Below are 19965 nucleotides of genomic sequence, written 5' to 3'. Positions count from 1 at the left end.
GACTTAGAAGCAACAGCAGGTAATACTTACCTCAGTCTGGCAAAATTAATGTTAACTCAGAGTCTCCCAGACTCCTTTACAGCCAGCATGCCCTGTGTGAGCCCAGCTTAAACCATTTGCTGTTAAAGTGCCCCTTTAGTAATGCAGCAAATGCAAAAGCACAGGAGAGATGGGGAATGTCTGTAGCTAATTAAGGCAAAGGAGACAAGCTGCAGACCACTAGGATTCAAAAAGTTAGTTTTGGCTGCTGCTTGTTCTTGGCTTTTCTACAGGATGGATTAGTAGTTTTGATAATTTAGCACAGTATAACATGTATTGTCTAATATTCAAAGGGTGAAATATTCCAGAGCTTGCACTTTTGACTTCTGGCATGTGAAATTTTAAATTTAAGAGGAAATGTTCTGAACTGTGGTGACTTTGGTTGACCTGGTAAAGGCTTTGAAGTAGCTGGTGGTTTATTTTGTTTTAAATAAGTATACAAGCTGAATTTTCCTAAAGCTGCCTTAAATTTACCTGAAGTTTTTTTGACTAGTAAATGCATCAGAAATATCTCATGAGAGAAAATGTTAATATTTGGCATGAACTTTCCATCTGAAATTTCATCCTTAGCCAGACTAAAACTATTGCCAATGAAAGCTGCCTTGGAGATATTTTAGTTCTCTGTACTGCATTTTGGGGTTTTGTTTGGTTGTTGTTGTTTGGGGTGCTTTTTAAGTAAAAGAAAGAAATGCAACACAACATCAGAAGACTGTAGTGCTTCTGACATATCCGTGAAGAGTTTATTTCTACACTTTGTTCATCAGTTCTGGTCAAGTGATTGACCAAAGGTGAACCCAGAGTTGGGACACTGGTTCTGATGCAGTGGCTGCACCAGCACGTTGTTTATCCTGGCAAAAGCAGTTCCCTTTCCTGGCCACCTGCTCCCTCCCCATCCTGCTCAGAACTGCTGCTGTGCCACAGGCCACCTGAAAATTAACAATTTCATTTAAAAAAAAATCACATTTTGAAACTTTTGTTTATAACTGAACGAGAATATATTTGTGCGTAAATATTCACACTTCTAAATGTGAAGCTAAAGGAAACTGCTGTAAAACCTGTAAGTGACATAGAATATGCTCAGCTGCCAAACTGGGCTGGGGCCAATGAGAAAAAGCCTGAGTGGTAAACCCTGAAAAAAACCAAAAGTCCTGGTACATTTTGCTTAACCCATTTTCCTATTGCCTTGTTCTGACCTTGAGAAAAGTCTTTGAACTGTGGAAATACTGTTCTTGTAAAATTAGCATGTGTCAATGAAGAAATAACAAAAAACTTTTAAAACTCAGCCAGTTGAGAAAATTACTTCATGTCGTAAACATTTTCACAAAGAAACCTTTGGATCTCTTTTGGGTCATTACTTGGTAAACAGCATCAAATAGAGTCATTGAAATAAAAAAACACTGCCTGAAAGGGGCACACAGAGCAAGAGTACACTCTGCAGCTTTTAAACAGCAGTGGCTGGCAAAAAATCCCACTTCAGCATCTCAACAAGGGGTATTACACAAGTCCTAAGGTCCATTTGGTTAATTCATAAATTCATACTGTCCTTGCTTTAATTCAAAACAGAAATAATTTTGCTTGAAGGTGGAGAAATTTTCTTAGGAGGACAATACTGTATTTTTCACATATATTATAGGACTTCTGAAGTTGAAAGGGACCATGAGGCACATCGAGTGCATCTCTCTGCTCCTGGCAGGACTACCTAAAATGAAATTCTATGGCAAAGGGCATCATCCGTCCATAAATGTATCTAGGTAACCATACTTATATACCTAGTAACAATGTGGGAGCTCTCCAAATTGTTAGTGTGAAATCCATGAAAAAGGATGAATGCCATGGGCAATTCCCTTTTATTTAAAATAGTGTGTTAATTGGAACATCCTTGCTACATCACAGCAGTTGTTTGAAGAAGTAAAATTTCAGGGAAGTTCACTGGATATATTTCAATCCATTTTTTAAATTACTGTAACAGGAATATGATACAGTTTAAAAAATAATTAAAAAGGGAAGTACCAAAACTAAATCATCTTGATCCATCAGCTATCAGAATTTAATCATTCACTAGTTTGCCATCATGTTCCTTTCTGTTAATAGTTGTTTTTAGGATGTTTGATAGTGGATTTTTTCAGGTGACTTTGTTCAGCAGAGCAGCCTCCCTGCACAGTTGCTTTGTGCCTGAGTGATTGCTCTGGAATTTCGGTGCCATGGCTTACAGAACTTGGAGCTGAACGTGGTGAGATATTCCTGGCAGCATGTGTAGCTATGCTGGTGGATTTTAGGCATCAAGACACAGCTGGGTTAGGGCTGTGGGGTGAAAAGGGTTAAGCTTGTAAAATAAGCATAACAATGTGCTTACACAATAGTAGTCAAATAGCATTGGAAAGTCTGGAGGCATTAAGAACTATTAACTATTGGAAGTCACATTTACATCTCTTGAGAGTAAAGCCCCAGCAATCTCTTGGTAAAGATTTTATTTTGCCAGAATCTCTGTTACCTTCCTTTAACAGCTAGCTCCTCAGGAGAGACAAATAATTTTACTTTGCTTCAATATTTTTTAAAATTCCTGTGCTGCATTTCTTTGGCAGGGTTAGACTTGTAACTGCAGCCTCCACTGAGTCCTTGCCATCCTTGCACATGGCATGGCACCATCTGTACTGCTGGCTTTGTGTGTCCAGATGTCAGTAGGAACTTCATCCTTTTGGACAAGGAGGGGCAGAGCCTTCATAATTTATAGGGAAAGCATGGAAAGCACAAGGGCCAAGAGAAGACTTTTCAAGGTAAAATCAAGGAGGAAATACTCTTACCGTTTTTATCAGTGGAAATCCTGTTTTAAAGAGCCAAAATTGGCGTGATGGACAAAAAAATCTGCTCTGCAATCTGCTTTGTGGAGAGGAGTAATGTTGACCAAAGGCCGAAATTGTAGAATATGCCAGGAGAAGAACCTTGTAGATATTCCTTCCTCCAAAATCTTTTTTGGAGAGCTTTGTTGTGGTGGCATTTTTGCTCAGTTTGGATTTTAACTGGACCTCCTCAGAATAACTTTCAATGTCATCCATACCTGTGAACTGAGCAAAAGAAGTGTTTGAAAATAGAGGAAAACTAGCACCTCTATCACTCTCACATAGGTTCTTGGAACTTTAGGTGTTATTGAAACTGGCCACAAGTGTTGCCAATTACTGCTAGTAATTTCTGTTGGGTGCAGGTGACAAAACTTATCTGAATGGTTGCCAAAAGTTATTCATGGGAAGAAGCACCCAGGAGTAATTTGATCTGTGTAATCTCATATGCAGATGGTTCTGCAGTCTCTACGAGGCCTCTGACATACAGCCAGAGTGGAGTGATGCAAAAACAAAAGCAAAAAGTGTGCTGATAAAGAGAATGCAAGATGTGAAACACCTTAGAGAGCCAGTCCCAATTTCCTACTTGCACAGACCTGTGCCATGAGACCAGCACAGCACAAAGCCCAGGAAATGAGCAGTGAGGACTTTCTCTTACTGAGCTGAACTACCACCTGCACAAAGAAGAATAACTCAGGGATAAATTGAGATATGCCACTGTGTTTCTTTATTTCTTTTAATCCTCAAGAAGACAGTAAATGCCATTGTGCCACAACGTCTTCCTAGGAGAAACTCCTGGAAAAAAAGGTAGAGGGAGAATGTTTGTGTGGAATTATTTTATTTATCTTTACTTTCAAACTCTGTAATTTTTAGGAGGATGGAGTAATTCCCACACATACAGCTGTGAGCAGTTATGGGATACCATTGAGCAGTTTGTCCAAATCCTGGCAGAAATGATTCCTCAGAAAAAAAAGGCAAATCTTCCTACCCAAATAGGAAGATTTCCAAACCGCCTTGCACTGTTCTCTAATACAAGCGTGGAGATGTTGCAGTCCGTGTCCAGGACTCAGTGAATCTGGTGTGTATTATTGTTTGGCTGGTGCTGCCCACTTGCAAAGCCCTTTTAGTCAGAGAAGTATTTCCCAGAAAGTTTATGTGAGTGAAGATACAAGTGGAGGATCTATCTGTAATTCCATTTGAGGCTACTGGTTTTGTTGGTTTGGGGGAGTTTTTTATTAATGGCGCAATTTGAATAGGAATTCAAATTAGGGACACTTTGAAAAGTATTGGGCATTTTCCAAATTGTTGTTTTTGCCTTTATCTTGGGCTGAAACAACCACGTTTTAAATAATTCAAGTTGTATGCCTCCCTCCAAAAAGAACCAGAAGTAACAAAAGTGCCAAGAAAACACCCATTCTGACCCCATTTTCAGGTGCAGGTTATGTCTGTTTGCAAACATGTTTAAGTTCAGTGTTACAAGGCTACAGCACACTGCAAGGTGTATAATTTACACCGCACAAGTTTTGTGGCTTTCTTTTTGTTGTCATTTAAAAAAGGTTGTTTTGTTGGCTTCTGGGCAAATCAGAGATGGCCAATTAGTGAAAAATATTCAGGCATTTATGGATGGGACTGCAGTGCCATGTGTAAGCTCTCCCTCCTGTCCCACTCCCACAGAGCTGCATTGTCACTTGAAGTCAGATTTGAGAACTGCTTGAGGTGGAAGCTCAAGCTGTGTTTTTTGTTTTGTACTAAATGTGGTTTCCAAGTTAAAAAAAATTATTATTTTTTTCTTTTTAATGACTGCTTCTTTTTAACCCTTTTACTGTATGATTGAAACGGGAAGTGTCTGAGGCTCATCAAGGGTGCCACTTACTCCTGGGAGGATGGGGAAAAGTTAAAAGTAGAAACAGCTGATGAGGCAGGCTGGCTCCTAGAGAAAGCAGGAGGAAGAGAAATGGGAACATCTGTTAAAGCTATACCAGTGACTATTTTAGCTAAGTCCAGCTTGCAGTTCCTTTTTAATTCCTCATTCTTCAGTAGGTGTCACTGCTATCAGTGACAAACACAACTTGGGCCATCGTTAATGGCAGCTCCTTTTTTGTTGTTGTTTTGTTTTAAGTTATCCCAGTCTTCACTAAATGCACAAACATCCACCAGAAATAAAAATTATATTTTAAAGATCTGGAGGATCTGATATACTTTTACAATTCCCCTTTCTTTTCTCACTGATGTTCCCTCTTAGTGGGAAACTAAGAGGACTGCCAGTGTTGTCTATACCACCTCTGTTTCAGTCAATACCTGCCATGTAAATCCCAGCCCCTTTTGTGCAGATTCCCACTGTAACAGAGTGGAGTCGAGGGATTCATTCAAGACACTCAGATTAATCTCAATCCAATACAGTTCTTTTCTCTGCCCCACAGCAGCCTTGTCAGACTTACAATAGCAGAACAGTTTGGGAAACATCTTTATTTAAGGAAACCTAAGAATGGTCTCTTCTCACTATTAATTTCTTGTGGGCCCAATACCTTCCAGCTTTGAGAGGGGAAGAACTTTGAGAGAATTAGGTTTGGTTTGTATCTCAGCAGATGATTAATAAAAGCAGCCTGACTTTCTTAGCAGTACTGGCTTGCTGCCTCAGTCAATGGAATATATTACTGTCCATCCCTAAGAAAGTTCTTAATTTTCCTTGGAAAGGTCTTGTCCAGATTAACTGGAATAAATGTTGAGTGAATGAATTCATGCAGTGATGCAAGAAATGCTTTCCTGCAATCCAAACAGGCATCTGAATGACCTTCATCCTACGTTTTGTAATTAAGTTCATAAGTAGTGATGTTTAGAAAAAGGCAGTGGTTGGGGTTTTTTTTCTTTCTGTATGTTAGCAACTGAGAGAAATGAGTGGAAAGCATAGAGTGCATTATAGGCTTGACTTAACATTTTATCTCCTGAGAAAACTTAAAAATTTAGCAGCAGATACTGGAGCAGTTGATAGGAAATGTCTACAAAACCACTAGGTATGAAAAGATTTGGACCATTAAAAGAACTGAGCTAGGGATGACATTTTTGATATTGGGAAACAGAAATAAACTTGGACTCTGAATCAAAGCAGATAATTTATGCCTTTGTTTATATGATGTTGTATCTTTTAGATAAATTAAAATAAGCAAGGGTAAGTGAGAGCATTATAAAAACATGCATTTTAAATATTTCATCCAACATCTGTTTTAGCATAAGGATTTTTTGAACTACTGTGGAGAAAATTATTTGAAACTGTTGTATACATGTATGGAAAAACATGCACTAAATTGTGGTTGCTATTTTCTACTTGGTTCTTCTCTTGGCTTGTCCTGTGCACATCATTTGTGGATTTTAACCCTGCACAGATGTGCTTTGTCATACATGGGAGAGAAAATATTATTGACTTACTTTACAGTAAGTTATTAATTCCAATTTCCTTTGAAGGTCAGGGTTTTTTCCCCTAGGAAAACAGACACAGCTGCAAATGAATGAAACGTGATAGGTTTGAATTAATCACACTTGCCCCATGTTGTCATGCAGAATTGAGCTCATATTGCCCTTCTGTTAATTTAGATATACTTTAGATATCTGGTTTTAGTCAAGCCCTAGTCACTGTACAAAGATACTTTGATTTTTCTTTAGTTAACAGATCAGGGTCTTTAAAATTATCTATTCACTTTAGTTCTTATCATGTGGATTTTCCAGGGAATTAGTAGCTCAAACCAAGGATACGTTTCATGTATGCTAATTTGTCTTCCTCTAAGTGTTTTAAGAGCCTTCAGATTTGAATTTCAGAGCCTCACCTGTGCAATTTACAGCAATCAGTGTTCCAGGATTGCCTGCCACTGGTAAAAATAGAAGGAAGATTATGGATACAACTTAAGTCTGGGTTAAACAGGCACAGCTGATTTTACAACACATTTCTTGTCTTTGCATCAGGCTGTGCAATAAACAGCAGTGATTTCATATGTAGTAGTTAATAATGTCCTACAAGATACTGTTTATTGTACTGTAGTTGTATTAGGAGGACCCAGTCCCACTGTAAAAGCAGAAAAGTAGCAATGTGGAATATTTGCTTTTTGTGACTGAGACAGCGGTGGGTTTTGTTTTTTGGTTTGTTTTTTTTTTATTTTAATGAGATTTTTGTACTATTATCTCGGCTGGCCAATGTACAGCCAATTGTTTGTCATCCTCCATTCTCTCATAGCACATCCCTGCTGAGTAAGAAAAACTTCCAAAGATGAGAGCAGGAGTGATGTGAAGGGGAATGTGCTTGGGTCAGGACCCAGGTTTGTGTGTGGGTGCAGCACCCACAGCCCTCTGCATTCTCTGGCCCTGAGGTCTCTGAGCTGGATGAGCTGTGTGAGGGAATTTGGGTATGCCAGGATTGTGTCTTAAATCACACTGTGAGAGTTGGAGTGAATTCATCTGTACCAGGGAGCTAAACTCACACATGTTATTGCTTTTATTTTAGCTGAGAATAACTTTAATAATGCTGCTGCAGTGAGATACTTGGATTTTTTTAATGAGGTTTAGTTGTAATGACTAAACTGAGTGTGCAGAGGTCTTTTTCCATGAAGCAATCAAAAGAAAAGCTCTTTTCTCAGTTCCAGGCCCAGCTTTGTGATCTTCTCAGGATACTTCAGGACACTGAAATATTAAAAAACAAAACTCTTTGACATTTCCTTTCCTTTTGAGGCAATTGTCACAGCAGGGTTACACTAGATAGATGGTCTGTGAGTTTCATAAATAATGGTGTGTATTTTATGTTTTAAGTGAATTTTTCACTTCAATAATCAATTTCAAGAAGAGTATGCAGGGTAAGGTGATCATAGCTGGCTTGGGTATTTGTGTTTTCTTCAAATGACAGATAAAGAAACTACAGGTACTGCAGGTACAGAAACTATTTTACAGCTCACAATCAATTCTTGCATTGCTACTATCATCCTTGCAAAGCTGGAAGTTCAGGATGAAGTGGCTTCTCACTAGATCACTTATTCCAGAAATGGCAAAATTAAATATCAGGAGGTATGAAGAAAATGGGAAATAAATGTGTGTGTTAGAAAGCCTGAGTGAGTGTATTTGAGGGAGCCAACCTGCAGGTTGGTGTGGTCTCCCAAAGGCAGAGATGGCCCCGAGTGCAATTTGTGTGTCTCTGTTTGCTGTGGGGCTGGTACCAGGCTGCTGCCTGGGAAAATCCCTCTGAAGGTGTTGGTTGAGGCAGTGGAGGCAGCAGTGCAGGAAAACCCTGCTGCTGGAGCCCAGTGCTGAGGAACTGAGTGCCTGGGTTGGTACCATATTGTGCATCCCTGGGTGTTTCACGTGGCATCACTGTGAGTGAAAAGGAATGGAGAGTACCTCCATCAATTTCTTTTAGTTCAGAAATAAAATATGAAAGTCTTTTATCCGTTTTGATTTTCATTAATTGCTCCATTTTTTTCTTTTTTTTTTCCTCTATTCAGTTTGAGTTCATTCAGCTACAACATAAAATTGACTGCACCAGATATAAAAATGACAAAAATCTGGATCACATTTTTGCTGCTCCTCTTATCTGTTACTATGGTGAGTCTTATGAATTTTTAAAATCACTTCCACTTTTAACAACCCTGTAGAGAGTACCGCAGAAATTATTAATATGGAAGCTCAGAAAGAGCAAATCTTGTGTTCAAATGTAGCTTCTGCACAGCAAGATCTTTATCTACCTTCAGCTGTCCATTAAATTCCTTTGGCAAAGGAACAGAAATGATATTTGCCCCTGCTGAATCCAGTCTATTCTCTGCTGGCTCAGAACAGTAGCAGTGGACAAGTGACACAGAGGCAGTACCCTGCAGACTCCAGGAAGAGCAGGAGACAATTGACTGAGATTCAGAGACATCCTCAGAAATTTTAATTTCATCCCTTGTACAACAGTGGTACACTATTTCAATCTGCAGCTTTGTTTTTCTGTGAAGCTTAGTTGCTTCCCATAAAATATTTAATTCCTATTAAAAATGCACTTAAAAGGTTCATGTTTAGGTCAAGATCAACTTTCCTAAGATTTTTTAATTTTAATAACTATCAAAGTGGATGTCTTGTCTTTTGAATAGCATTCTCTATTCTGAGGGTTGACTTTATGGTTCACCAGACTACAGGGAAACCAAATAGCTCTGGACAAGCTGAATGCTTCAGTGCATAAAATATATGGAAGGTCTTTTTTTATAAAGGATCATTTTGAGCCTGACTGAAATGTCTTTTAGACTAAACTTTGATATATTTCTCTGGGTTTTACAGAAGCTGTTCATATGCTTCTGACTGTCTCAGTGCTTTCTATGCATGTTGCCATTCTTATTTACAAATCTTGCCAGTTGTTCCTACCCCACACTCATTCAGGAGACAATTATCAAGATTCAATAGTAAGAATTGCTAAATTAACCAGAAAAACATAAAATCATGTTGTCAGTAATAAGATTTGAAGATCACTATCTTTCAGAAAATAATATTTAAAGTACAATATTTGAAAAGATTGATGTTGAAAAAGTTTATATTGGAGCTTGTACGTGGTTTTCTAAAAGAAGTGTTTTTCTCGTAGTTCTTTGCCACTGCTACTCCAGCTGAGGGACATCAGAACACCACAATGGACTTTGCCCAGCTGAGTGTCACACGGAATAAAATCATGACAGCACAGTATGAATGCTACCAGAAGATTATGCAAGACCCTATTCACAAGAAGGAAGGTAGAGATTGTTTTCCCATGAGGTTTTACTAATGCAAGTGGTCAACAGAATTATTACAGTAATTCAGGGGCCTTTAGTTACATTAATTTCTTACCTTGCTAGCAATTATTTTTCAGGTTGTGACAATATTTTTCCAGTTTTTTATTAACCTAATTACTTCGGGATGCATGAAGTAATATATTATCCTATCTGCCCATAGCACCACTTCTGATATAACACAAAGCTTTTCTTTCTGATGAAATAAGAAAATGTTAATTTAAATAGATATCTATATTAAAAAATCATGATTAATTAATCTTACCACCTTATTTCATTTCATGCTCTTATTATACCTCTGTCTGCCTGGTCACATCTGCCTTTAAAAATTGTAAGTATCTTAATCCACACAGTTTCCCTGCTCTGAGGGTTGTGCTGGTGTCATTATTGCTTTTCCTAAGAAGTCACTCAGAGCTGACTCCACCTGTTGCTGTATTCACTTGGCAGCTTCTGGAAATACTGAGTGGCTTTTGAGGCAAGGAAAGGTGATTGTGTTCTTCTACAAAGAGATTCTTCTCTTCTGAAATGATTCTTTGGAGGAACTGGAGGTCAAAAATGGATACAAATATGGTAGAGTAAGCTGATGCCCAAGCATAAGGGGGCCTCACAGCCTCAGGAGGATCTGCACAAATGGGAGAATATTCAGATGAGGAGGAATTAGATGATGTTTGAGAACAGCAGCCTTTGAGATGGGGACATCATTAAGTCTTTAAAAGAAAATTGAAGCTAGATAATAAAAACATCTTGAAATGTGTAGAGGCACACAGTCATTCTGCATGCCTTTTGGGAAAGAAGCTGTTTATAAAATGCCAGCTCATTCTCAAGGGAGGTTTATTTTAGATGTTGACATGTGTGTGAGCAATGAGGCATTGGAACAGCTCTTGAGGGACACTGAATTCCCTGTTCCTGGGACACTTAGGGAAGTGTTTGTCTGCAGTGACCGCTGCAGGCTCAGCCCAGCCTGAGGCACAGCAGCTGGGGCTGCCTCCCAGCCAGGCTTTCTCATGGCTCCTGGGATGCCACCGTGTTTTCTATGAATGAGCAAACATGTGTACAGGCTCGGTGTACATCCAAAATATAAATAAATTCAGTAGAGCCATCTTTGAAAGGTGAGGCTCTTTGCTAAGGTACGTTATTGAGTATGAATTGATTCAGGGGGTTTTGGCCACCATGTTCTAGATCTGAGGTTTGCAAATTATTGATATATGCTGTTTCAAGGTGAATGAGAAAGATTTTAAAACGTGTTCAAAGAAATTTATGTATAAGGAACTACCTCTATTAAATGAATTTTTAATCAACCACTGCTATATCTTTTCTCTTTTTTCCCCATTGCTGCAAACCTCCCTTAGCCAGTCCTACATCTTACCTTTGGAAGACTATTCTGAAGCAGGAGTTATTTTATTCCCAGCTCTCTATCTGTTTGCAGGTCCTTACTGCAACAGGACCTGGGATGGCTGGTTGTGCTGGAGTGATGTTGCTGCTGGAACTGTGTCAGTGCAGCGCTGTCCTGACTACTTTCAGGATTTCAACCCATCAGGTATGAGTGCATTGCCTTCTACATCAACGTATTTCTCACTGAAATGAGAGTCTGGGGCTTTGATGTCTCTTGTTTGCCTTACTCAAGTCATTAATGCTCCAGGATTTCAGAAACTCAAGACCCATTATTTGCATTTTCCTCTTATCACATAGAAAACTGACAAGTTGCTTATTTTCTTTTCTGAACTGTGTCCCTGAGGGATTCTATAGATTAGGGAGTAGGAATTGAAGTTAAATCACACTTCTTTCCTCTTAGAGATGAGCTTTTCTGACAGACAAGCAGAAATATGACTTAATATGACTTACTCCTTTACCTTTAGCAGTTAAGTTTACGAAGAGTTTCTCCCACTTTGAATCACTTCCTGTTTCTGTGGGCTAAGCTTTGTGAGCATGTGGAAAATGTCATGGATTTCTTTGTATTTCCCAGGTTCTTTTCATGCCTCTATTTGATGATAGAAATCATAGTGCTTTCAGCAAATTTCCAGTTTGGTTCTTGAGCTGTGTTTTTCTACTTGTCCAATACTAATTTATAGTGGTAAGATGTTAGGCTTCAGATTCCATCTTGGATGTTAAGCAAGCCATTTAAATGTTCTTGTCACTTCATCTGGTAGTTCCCTAACAGTTAGTTCAATGTATTTTGGTACTTAATGGATTGGAGAGGGAAAATCTATTTGTTTTCTTAAGGAAAATCACATCATCGGTTGCCCTTGCCAAGCAAAAGCAACGGCCTCAAGTTTCTCAGAATTCATAGTAACAAGCAAAGTCTCTCTAGTCATATTAATAAAGCTGTCATTTTTTTGCCAATCTTTATTAAATACTTGGCATCAGGAAAGTGAATTTCAGTGCTGATTGTTGTGCTTTTCTTTGCACTTTTCTTCTTTTGTTTTTTCATTCTGTCAACTTTGATTGCAGAAAAAGTTACAAAGATCTGTGATCCAAATGGGAATTGGTTTAGACACCCAGAAAGCAACAGGACGTGGACAAACTACACCCAGTGCAATATTTATACACATGAAAAAGTGAAGGTAGGAGAGGAATGAGTGCATGGTACCCGTGTCAAGACACTGAACTGATAATCTTTACAAGTTCCCATACTCAAAAGGCAGCAGAGTTGATGCAACAATACTTTGAGCAGTTTTCTATATAGCAAAAGCAGGCTCTGTACTTATGTGGGTCTATGTATAGATGCTATTTTTGTAGACTTCAGTTTATCTTGAACATGCTCATCCATTAAAAGATTTAGAAAAAGAAAAACAAAATCTCTAAATGACCTCTTACAGTTACTTTGTGATATGTGAGGATACAGTGGGCAAAACTGCATATTATTTCCCAGTTCCCCAGCTCCATGTCCACTCATATTCCTTATGTTTATGAAACATTCAGTCATGGGAAGAAGCAATAAATTGAAACTCTAAATTCCCAAGAACCAGGAATACAAACCACAGATCAGGACAGGCTGTAAATTAATTTGGTCCTCATGTTAAAAGTTTCAATAGTAGCAGACTGAGTCAAGAAATCTGACTTGTAATAAACTTTCTAACTGTCTGCACCATTGCTGTTGAATGCCTTAGGGTACTTACCCAAAAACCATATTGGGCAAAAGATGGTTACAGATGATAAAGCACTTTATTATTGCTTTTTCTCAAATAATGAGACTTTGATTTTGCTAATGGCAGTTTAATTCTATTAGCAGAATTGCCATAATTCATTGATTCTTGCTAATATTAGGTTGGGAATGGAGGATATCATTCAGAAAGGAGCAGGTCTATGATGATCCCTGTTTATGAATAATGGGGTAGTTTCCCTCAGGCTGTTTTGCCAGCATATTTCAACTCTTGTCACAAATCTGAAGCCATTGTATGGAATAAGAGCTCCAAAGAAAGCCTTGCTGCAGTTGTGTGTTGTTCTCCTCACTGTGCTGGGAGGGTGGGTGAGACACTGCACAGTAACTCTGCTCTTGTGCACTGTTAATTCTCATTGTTACTGCCCTCAGCAGTGCTTCCTGCTGTGCCACACTTTTGTGCCCATTCTAAATTGTGGGGAAATCTCTAAATCCTTAAAATGCACCTCTGCCTAGATTGGTCACTGAGTGAGTGATACAGGAAATGGACCTGTCATAGAATGGCTGCTGTCATTTATACATCTCAGATTTTTCTCACCCACAAATTTTTCACTTTTCAAATTTCACAATAAATTCCACTTATTGCTGTTTGGGTTGTTTTTTTTTAAGGGAGTTATCTCATTTTAAAAAATAACTATAGTTTGAAAATTTCTAATACACATCAAGAGTTACCCTTGTGCCATCTTACAACCTACTTAAAGCTTTACCTGTAATCTTTTTATATTACCTCAAAAGTATATATAGTAAAAAAGTATATATAGTAAGCTGCAATTACTCTGTCCTAACTTGGAGTGATAAGTTCAGAGGATACACAGAGTTTGCAGTATGTGAGCATTTGGATGTGTGCTCTAGCTCTCCTTATGGAACCCAAATAGTTGTGCTTTATTGTGAGAGTATAAGGTTCAACCTTAAAATCTTCATTTCCTTAAGTGCCAAATGATAACCTTACACTTAATGCAGCAAGGGTTTTTTGCAAGACAGATTTCATGACTGAAAGCAAAGGTTTATTGCTTTCTGATAAAACGAATTTGTTATTTAATATATTAGCTACAAGAATTAATGATAACATGAACATATTCCAAATATTTAATCACCAGTTCCTTTTTTATTTTACCTTTATCTACCCAGATTTTCATAATTCCATAATTGCCACTAGGCTTATTTAACATAACATAATATTGAAACATAATTATGACTATTTAACTTAGTAGTCTTCACTATTTTTGAGTCATTGTTAATTTTTTTCATGCCCTTCCTGAAATGCTCAATAAAAACTGAATTTCCAGTACTATAATCATAGCTCATTTTGAAGGAAGGATCTTTAAATGCTGAGAAAAAAATCTGTGGGGAAAAAAAATTATATAAATTCATGTAGGAAGCCTGTGCTTTACTTAGGAGTTGTGTTAAGAGAGGGCTCAAACCTCAGACAGCAATGCACCCAGTATAGGAATGTAAATAGATTTATATAAATACTCAGAGAAAACCATAGCACTGTATGTTGGAAACTTGGTGTTTTAACTGGTAAATTTTAGTGATTTCTTCAGTTAATCTGCTGTGCTCCCTATGGAGGGAGGGAGATTTTAGTAGGATGTTGTTTGGCAGGATCCTGGGCTTATTCTGTCATTACCTGAAATGGCTTTGGGTATTTTTCTTATTAATATTATAGTCACTTTAACTGCAGGAGGAGATGTATAAATGTGCTTTATCAGCAGTAGCTCTGTCTGACTCACTTGGCTTTGTTTTTGTGTTGCAGACTGCTCTGAACTTGTATTACTTGGCCATCATTGGACACGGGCTTTCAATTGTATCCCTTCTGATTTCTCTTGGCATATTCTTTTATTTTAAGTAAGTATGTTTAAAATCCTTCATCAAATCCCAGTGGTGGCCACAGTCCTGCTTTCAGTGCTTTGGAACACCAGCCATGCAAATGACATTAGATGGAGAAGGGAGGTGAAGAAAGCCAGTATATGGGTTTGCTGTTGGACTTTATATTGTAACAGAAATTGAGGTTTCTTTTCTCAGAAACCTAAAACCAAAAACCTGCAACCCAAAAACTGTAGAACGTATTGAAAATAGGAGATGGTAAAATGTTTGTTCATTTTGGGTTTTGATGTCTGGATTTTTTAGTGATAAATTAGAGTAGGGATACTAGGAATTGGGCTCTATCCCCGTGGGTCTCTTCCAAGTCCGGGTGTTCTATGGTTCTGTGTCATGCCATGAATCAACTGAACTAAAGAGCAAGTCAAACCAAAATAGTGATGGCGTTTGATAGGTACAGTGACATTCCAAAGTGGTACTCACAAAATATGGCAACTGTAAGGGAAGTAAGACTAAGAGCTACAGTAAAATAATAAAAACAATCCCCTTTTTAATTCACTGTATTATGTATGGCAGGCTTGTCATCTGCTGACCAACAGTTGTGATGTCATCTTCTTGAAAGGAAGTTTAAGTAGTGTATCACCACTGTCCCAACAGCTCATCATAGAATACACAGGCCTTTTAAAATTAGTCTTGTTACTTCATATTTGGTGAACTTTCTTCCCTTCCCCATGAAAGGCTCCTTTTCTTTTTCCTGTCCTTTAAGAGGCCTGGTGGAAAGGTGAACCCAGGAGTGTTGCCACACGAGCAGAGCTGAGAAAGACGAGTTGTTCCCTGTGCCAGCTGCTGCCGTGCTCCCCTTGTCAGCCTGGCTTCATCATTCCATGAGCACCTTCTCCTGGGCAATGCACATCTGCTCCTCACACTCCCCTACTCCTGCCCCTGTGCCCTGCTGCCTCCCTCCAGCTTCCATTTCCTCCTGACATTTAAATAGGAATACCACATACACTGGCAGTGGATGCTGCTTTTCTCGTGCTGTGGGCTTTGATTAGGTGGAGGCAGCTGATAGCTGATTTTTAAAAAGTTCTTTTTAGTCACATCTGGCTGAAAGCAGTGCTTCCACTTTAGCTTGCATTATTTCCCCAGGCTTCCACAGCATTTCTGCAAATCCCCAACAAACAGGAGTGTTTCGATTTTGTAGCCCTTCTTTTGAAATCCACTATTCAAGATGACATTTGAGCTTTTTCTGATCTTGTTTCATAAGGAAAACGCATATAATTGTATTATAATCAGTTTATTGTGTATAGTCTTTAAAAAATTATTCTTCTTTCCAAATTATTTTCCTTCCACAAACTCATTGTGTGAAATGGCTCTGAGTCCTTGTAAGAACTTTGATTTTGCATAAAAAAGGTCAGTGCTGTTGCAATAAATGTCACAAAGTTTAGCAGACTAAATATCTAATGTGACAGGAAAAAATGCATTAACACAGGGGGAAGGAAAAAGATTTGCAGTAGGACATGATTTGATAAGTTCCCAGAGAGTCAAACATGCTTTTACTATGCCATAATATGGAAACCAAAGTAATTTCACCTTTGCTTGTGGCACTTACTGCAAAAGAAGGTGATCTGCTGTGCTGCCATCCTGTGTCATGTTTGTCTAATCATCCAGGGATTTTCTTCTCTGGGAGCAGGATCATCCTTCCTCAGAGAACTGCATGGAATAAATCCAGACCCACAAACCACATTTTCTAGACTGTGGTTATGTTGGGATATAAAAGGAAATTACAAAATTCAAAAGAAGCTAAAGAAAGTCCTCTGCAAGCTGTTCTCTTGGGATGTACAGTTCCTCTAAAGTATTTTTAGTAGCAGAAGGGTATTTAAGGACCTAGATTAATACCAGGATGTATTATGTATCGGCTAAGGCTTGGATAATTATTCATAGCTTTAACAGGTGGACTTCTTTTTTTTCTTTCTTTTTTTTTTTTTTTTCTATTGTAGGGGGTGTCTTTGAATTTGTCATTTCCAAAACTTTTATTCTTTAAGTCAACTGACTTACAAGTTTACAGACAACATTTGCTGGGTTTCTGATCATTAGGATATCTTTAGATTTGACTAGAAATTTGGAACTTTTCCCCAAAGGAAATATCAACTGCTTGGGATTTGAATTATTTTTTAGGACTACATTTTTTCTGGATTTTATATTTGCATTTTAAATTTTATTTTTTTCTTCAGAAAATTTTCTCCTTGGAAATACTTGCCCAGCTTGTGACTTGTGTTCCACAAGTGCACTGGAGTTCTTGGCTTAACAGAATGAAATGGGTCATAAACTTGGAACTGTGAATGTCTCTGGAAACTCATCTGTGAGACATAAAAGTAACTTCTTGCAGTGTCTCTGCTTTCTCATTTGGTTACATACTCGAGATCATGCAAGAGAATACTTTAAAAAGCAGTGATTTAGGATAAAGGGGAGCTAGTTTCAAAGATGTCCCCACCCCTCCCAACAAAATTCAAAGCAGCCAAAAAAAAAAAAACCCAAACAAACCCACCTGAAATAAAGGAGTTGTTGATCAAGTGTCAGGTCAAATCCCATGACAGCATTCATAGAGGAGAGCAGCCCTGTGTTACAGACAGAGTGGGCAAAGCACTGATTATTGGATTGTTATGGAGACAGGAGCTACCTAAGTCACTCAGTTAATGTCACCTGAACAGATCATTCCCTTTAGGTGCATGCTTGAGTTTTGCAGTATTGAAATTCCTTAAAAACTTAGCTCTCAAACCCACTTAGGGGCTTTTGAAAATGTCACCCTATTTTCTTTTGGAGAAATATTGGAGAAATTAAATTTTCCCTAATTCCCAGGATATACAGGAGTCAAAAAAAAAGGGAAATAGTAATTTAGTAGGAAGTCTGTTTTTATTTTACTCCACACGGTTTAATTGAGGGGTTGGTCATTCAAATGTACTTAGATCATAAATATGAGAATTAAGTGATTAAAGGATATTATGTCATTAAGAAAAACAGTCAGAAAGAAAGGACTATAGGAAGGATAACAGAAGAGGGAGGGTGCGGAAGCTTAGGAAAAATCTTTTTATTACCAAAAACAGTCTTAGTTTTTAAATGTCATCAGTCTTGCTTTCTGTTTCTTGTCCGGTGCTCCTTTCAATCCTTTCATGCATGGGTGGAGGTGGGTGTGGATGGGTGTGTTTGAATATTCAACAGGAACAGCTGCGGGATGACCCGGAGAGATGGCCCCATTAGCTGTACGTGCTCTTCCTTGCCTGAGCCTTGAGTCTTAACAATAAGCAGACAGAATTCCAGAGTTTTTCAGGACTTGTTTACACAAAGCCCTTCGCTGGAATCTAGTATTGTCTCTCTTTTCATATATAAACCATACAGGGGGAAAAAAAAACCAGATAAAAATACATTTTCAAAGAATGTAAGACCCTGCATGTTGTAACAATTAAAGTTTATCCATTTGGGGCATTAAAACAAGACTCAAATAAAATCTTAAAGAGCCTAATGAAATATATTTTTCCTCAAATTCACATGCAACCCTGTTTTCCATATTTTGGAAACTTTTTCTTTTGTATTCAGCCAAATGAGACATGGCAACCAAAGTTTCCTGTAGGTCCCTTTTAATGGCAGCACTGGTTCCTAGAGGAGTTTCTTTGCCCTGTTTTCAGTGCCTTGGGCTCAGGCTGTCTCAGGGCTTGCAGAGTGTGTGCTGTGAGCTCAGTACCCAGGGCTCTGTGGGTGCTTTGTACACTGCCCGTGTGAGAGCTGCCAAGGATGCAGCCCAGATCTGCCCTATGGCCGGGATCACGGGGCTGCCCTTTTATTTCTTCGGGTCACCTTGATTGTTGTTTCATCTGTCAGCAGTTTTCAATACACTCCTCCAGCCTTTGTGAAGATTCCATATCTGCATTTCTCTGAAAAAATGCAAAGGTCTCCCTTCTATCCTCTCAAATTAAAAATTAATTGCCAGTGTCCCTCCTTTATCTTTTCTTCCAGGCATGCTATTTGAAGAGGCCAGAAAACTTGATTTATTTTTTTTTTTCCCCTTGGGTGACAGTTTAGACATGTCCCCTGCTGCTCTTTAGAATGTGTTTCTGATTTCTCTCAGTGGCATGTGTGTAAGTGATAGATGTTGGGGGAGATTTGCATTATTTTGCTTTTTTAGATATTTCTCTAGCATTAGGCTGAAGGAAGAAAGATGACAAGGATATGAGTAACAGAAATTACTCTCAAAAGATCTGAACAGATTTGGGTAAATGGAAACAGGCTAAGACAGCTTCATCAAGCACAAGTGTGATAGGTGCTTGGCAAAGGTAAATCCGTAGGATAGGTAATTGGAAAATTCCTCAGGTACTAACCAAAAAAAGGTAAATCTTCTGAAAATTATTATCAGCATTTAAATCATTTTCAGCTGCCCACTACAAAGCAGGTCCTTCACTATAAACATATTGGATCTGAATGTTCATGCTTTCTTCCTTTTGGTGTATTAAATTTGCTCTGGACCTGAGGACAGGGTTGATGTAAGACTTGTTAGTAAAATCAAGAGCTCCAGCATTTCAAAATGTCAGAGTTGTCCCCAAGTACACATAGTTGTCCTCCCATGTACTCATTTGTTCTTGTTTCTCTTTTCTAGGAGCTTGAGTTGCCAAAGGATTACCCTGCATAAAAATCTGTTTTTCTCTTTTGTTTGCAACTCTGTTGTAACAATAATTTCACTGACAGCCGTTGCCAACAACCAGGAATTAGTTGCGACTAACCCAGTAAGTGAAAGTGTGTCTGCCAGCCGTGTTTGTTTGTTTGCTTGAATGGCCTGGGCAGCTCGGCAGAGGTGGGATGTGGAAATGTGGAATGCTGTGTGTGGCGAGGTTACAGCGTTCCCGACGCCCTGTCCGTGTGACGAAGCACAGCAGATGTCTCACGGTGCCTGGGACATTGCACATTCGAGGTTGTGAAATAGGAAAAGTGTTTCAAGGGACTGAGCTTGCTGAGCGCCTCTTCCCAGCTCCACAGAATGGCTTTTGCCCCGAGACAACAGCAGGAAAGCCTATTCTAGATGGTGTCAGGGAGCTGAGAGCTGAATTCACCAAGGAAGGGCAGGAAAAAAAGGTTTTGCAAGGTATTTTGGATCTGTCTGCTAGTTTCTTATGGCTCTACCTTGGCCATCTTCAGTTAAAATAAGAAAAATTCGCTTTTTGTTTTTGCAACACAAGAGTCTAAAGATGAAGTACAAAAACAAACAAATCCCTAGCTCTGGCTTTATTGTTATTTAGACGTGGAAGATAAATCCTAATTCTGTGAAACTCCAGAAGCTGAATCAAGTAAAAAGATTATTTCCTTTTCT

General features: G+C 38.6%; 1 protein-coding gene and 1 long non-coding RNA gene across 6 annotated transcripts in view; one reads left to right on the top strand and one right to left on the bottom strand.

Moving 5' to 3' along the window:
• The window catches only part of LOC106855920 (uncharacterized), a 180678-nt gene that overhangs the window by 8525 nt on the left and 152188 nt on the right, over nucleotides 1–19965 (bottom strand). Inside the window, exons 10-13 of the long non-coding RNA XR_015804779.1 lie at nucleotides 17705–17982; nucleotides 17158–17227; nucleotides 16222–16364; nucleotides 2841–3101 (exon numbers count right to left, since the gene is read on the bottom strand). This is a non-coding gene — a long non-coding RNA (uncharacterized LOC106855920). The remainder of the gene's footprint in view (nucleotides 1–2840; nucleotides 3102–16221; nucleotides 16365–17157; nucleotides 17228–17704; nucleotides 17983–19965) is intronic.
• Nucleotides 1–19965, top strand: part of LOC106855919 (calcitonin gene-related peptide type 1 receptor) — a 196390-nt gene that overhangs the window by 157728 nt on the left and 18697 nt on the right. For all 5 annotated transcript variants that reach the window (XM_088167752.1, XM_088167751.1, XM_088167749.1 and 2 more), the window contains 6 exons: nucleotides 8351–8450; nucleotides 9457–9601; nucleotides 11064–11174; nucleotides 12086–12198; nucleotides 14548–14639; nucleotides 19258–19384. In XM_088167752.1, the coding sequence (XP_088023878.1) occupies nucleotides 8400–8450; nucleotides 9457–9601; nucleotides 11064–11174; nucleotides 12086–12198; nucleotides 14548–14639; nucleotides 19258–19384 (639 nt within the window). In that variant the 5' untranslated portion in view covers nucleotides 8351–8399. The remainder of the gene's footprint in view (nucleotides 1–8350; nucleotides 8451–9456; nucleotides 9602–11063; nucleotides 11175–12085; nucleotides 12199–14547; nucleotides 14640–19257; nucleotides 19385–19965) is intronic.

This window comes from Sturnus vulgaris, chromosome 7 (genome assembly GCF_052056855.1).
Source record: "Sturnus vulgaris isolate bStuVul1 chromosome 7, bStuVul1.hap1, whole genome shotgun sequence".
NCBI classification, from domain to species: domain Eukaryota; kingdom Metazoa; phylum Chordata; class Aves; order Passeriformes; family Sturnidae; genus Sturnus; species Sturnus vulgaris.
The sequence above is the reverse complement of the archived record's forward strand: the minus strand, read 5'-3'. Positions and strand labels throughout refer to the sequence as shown.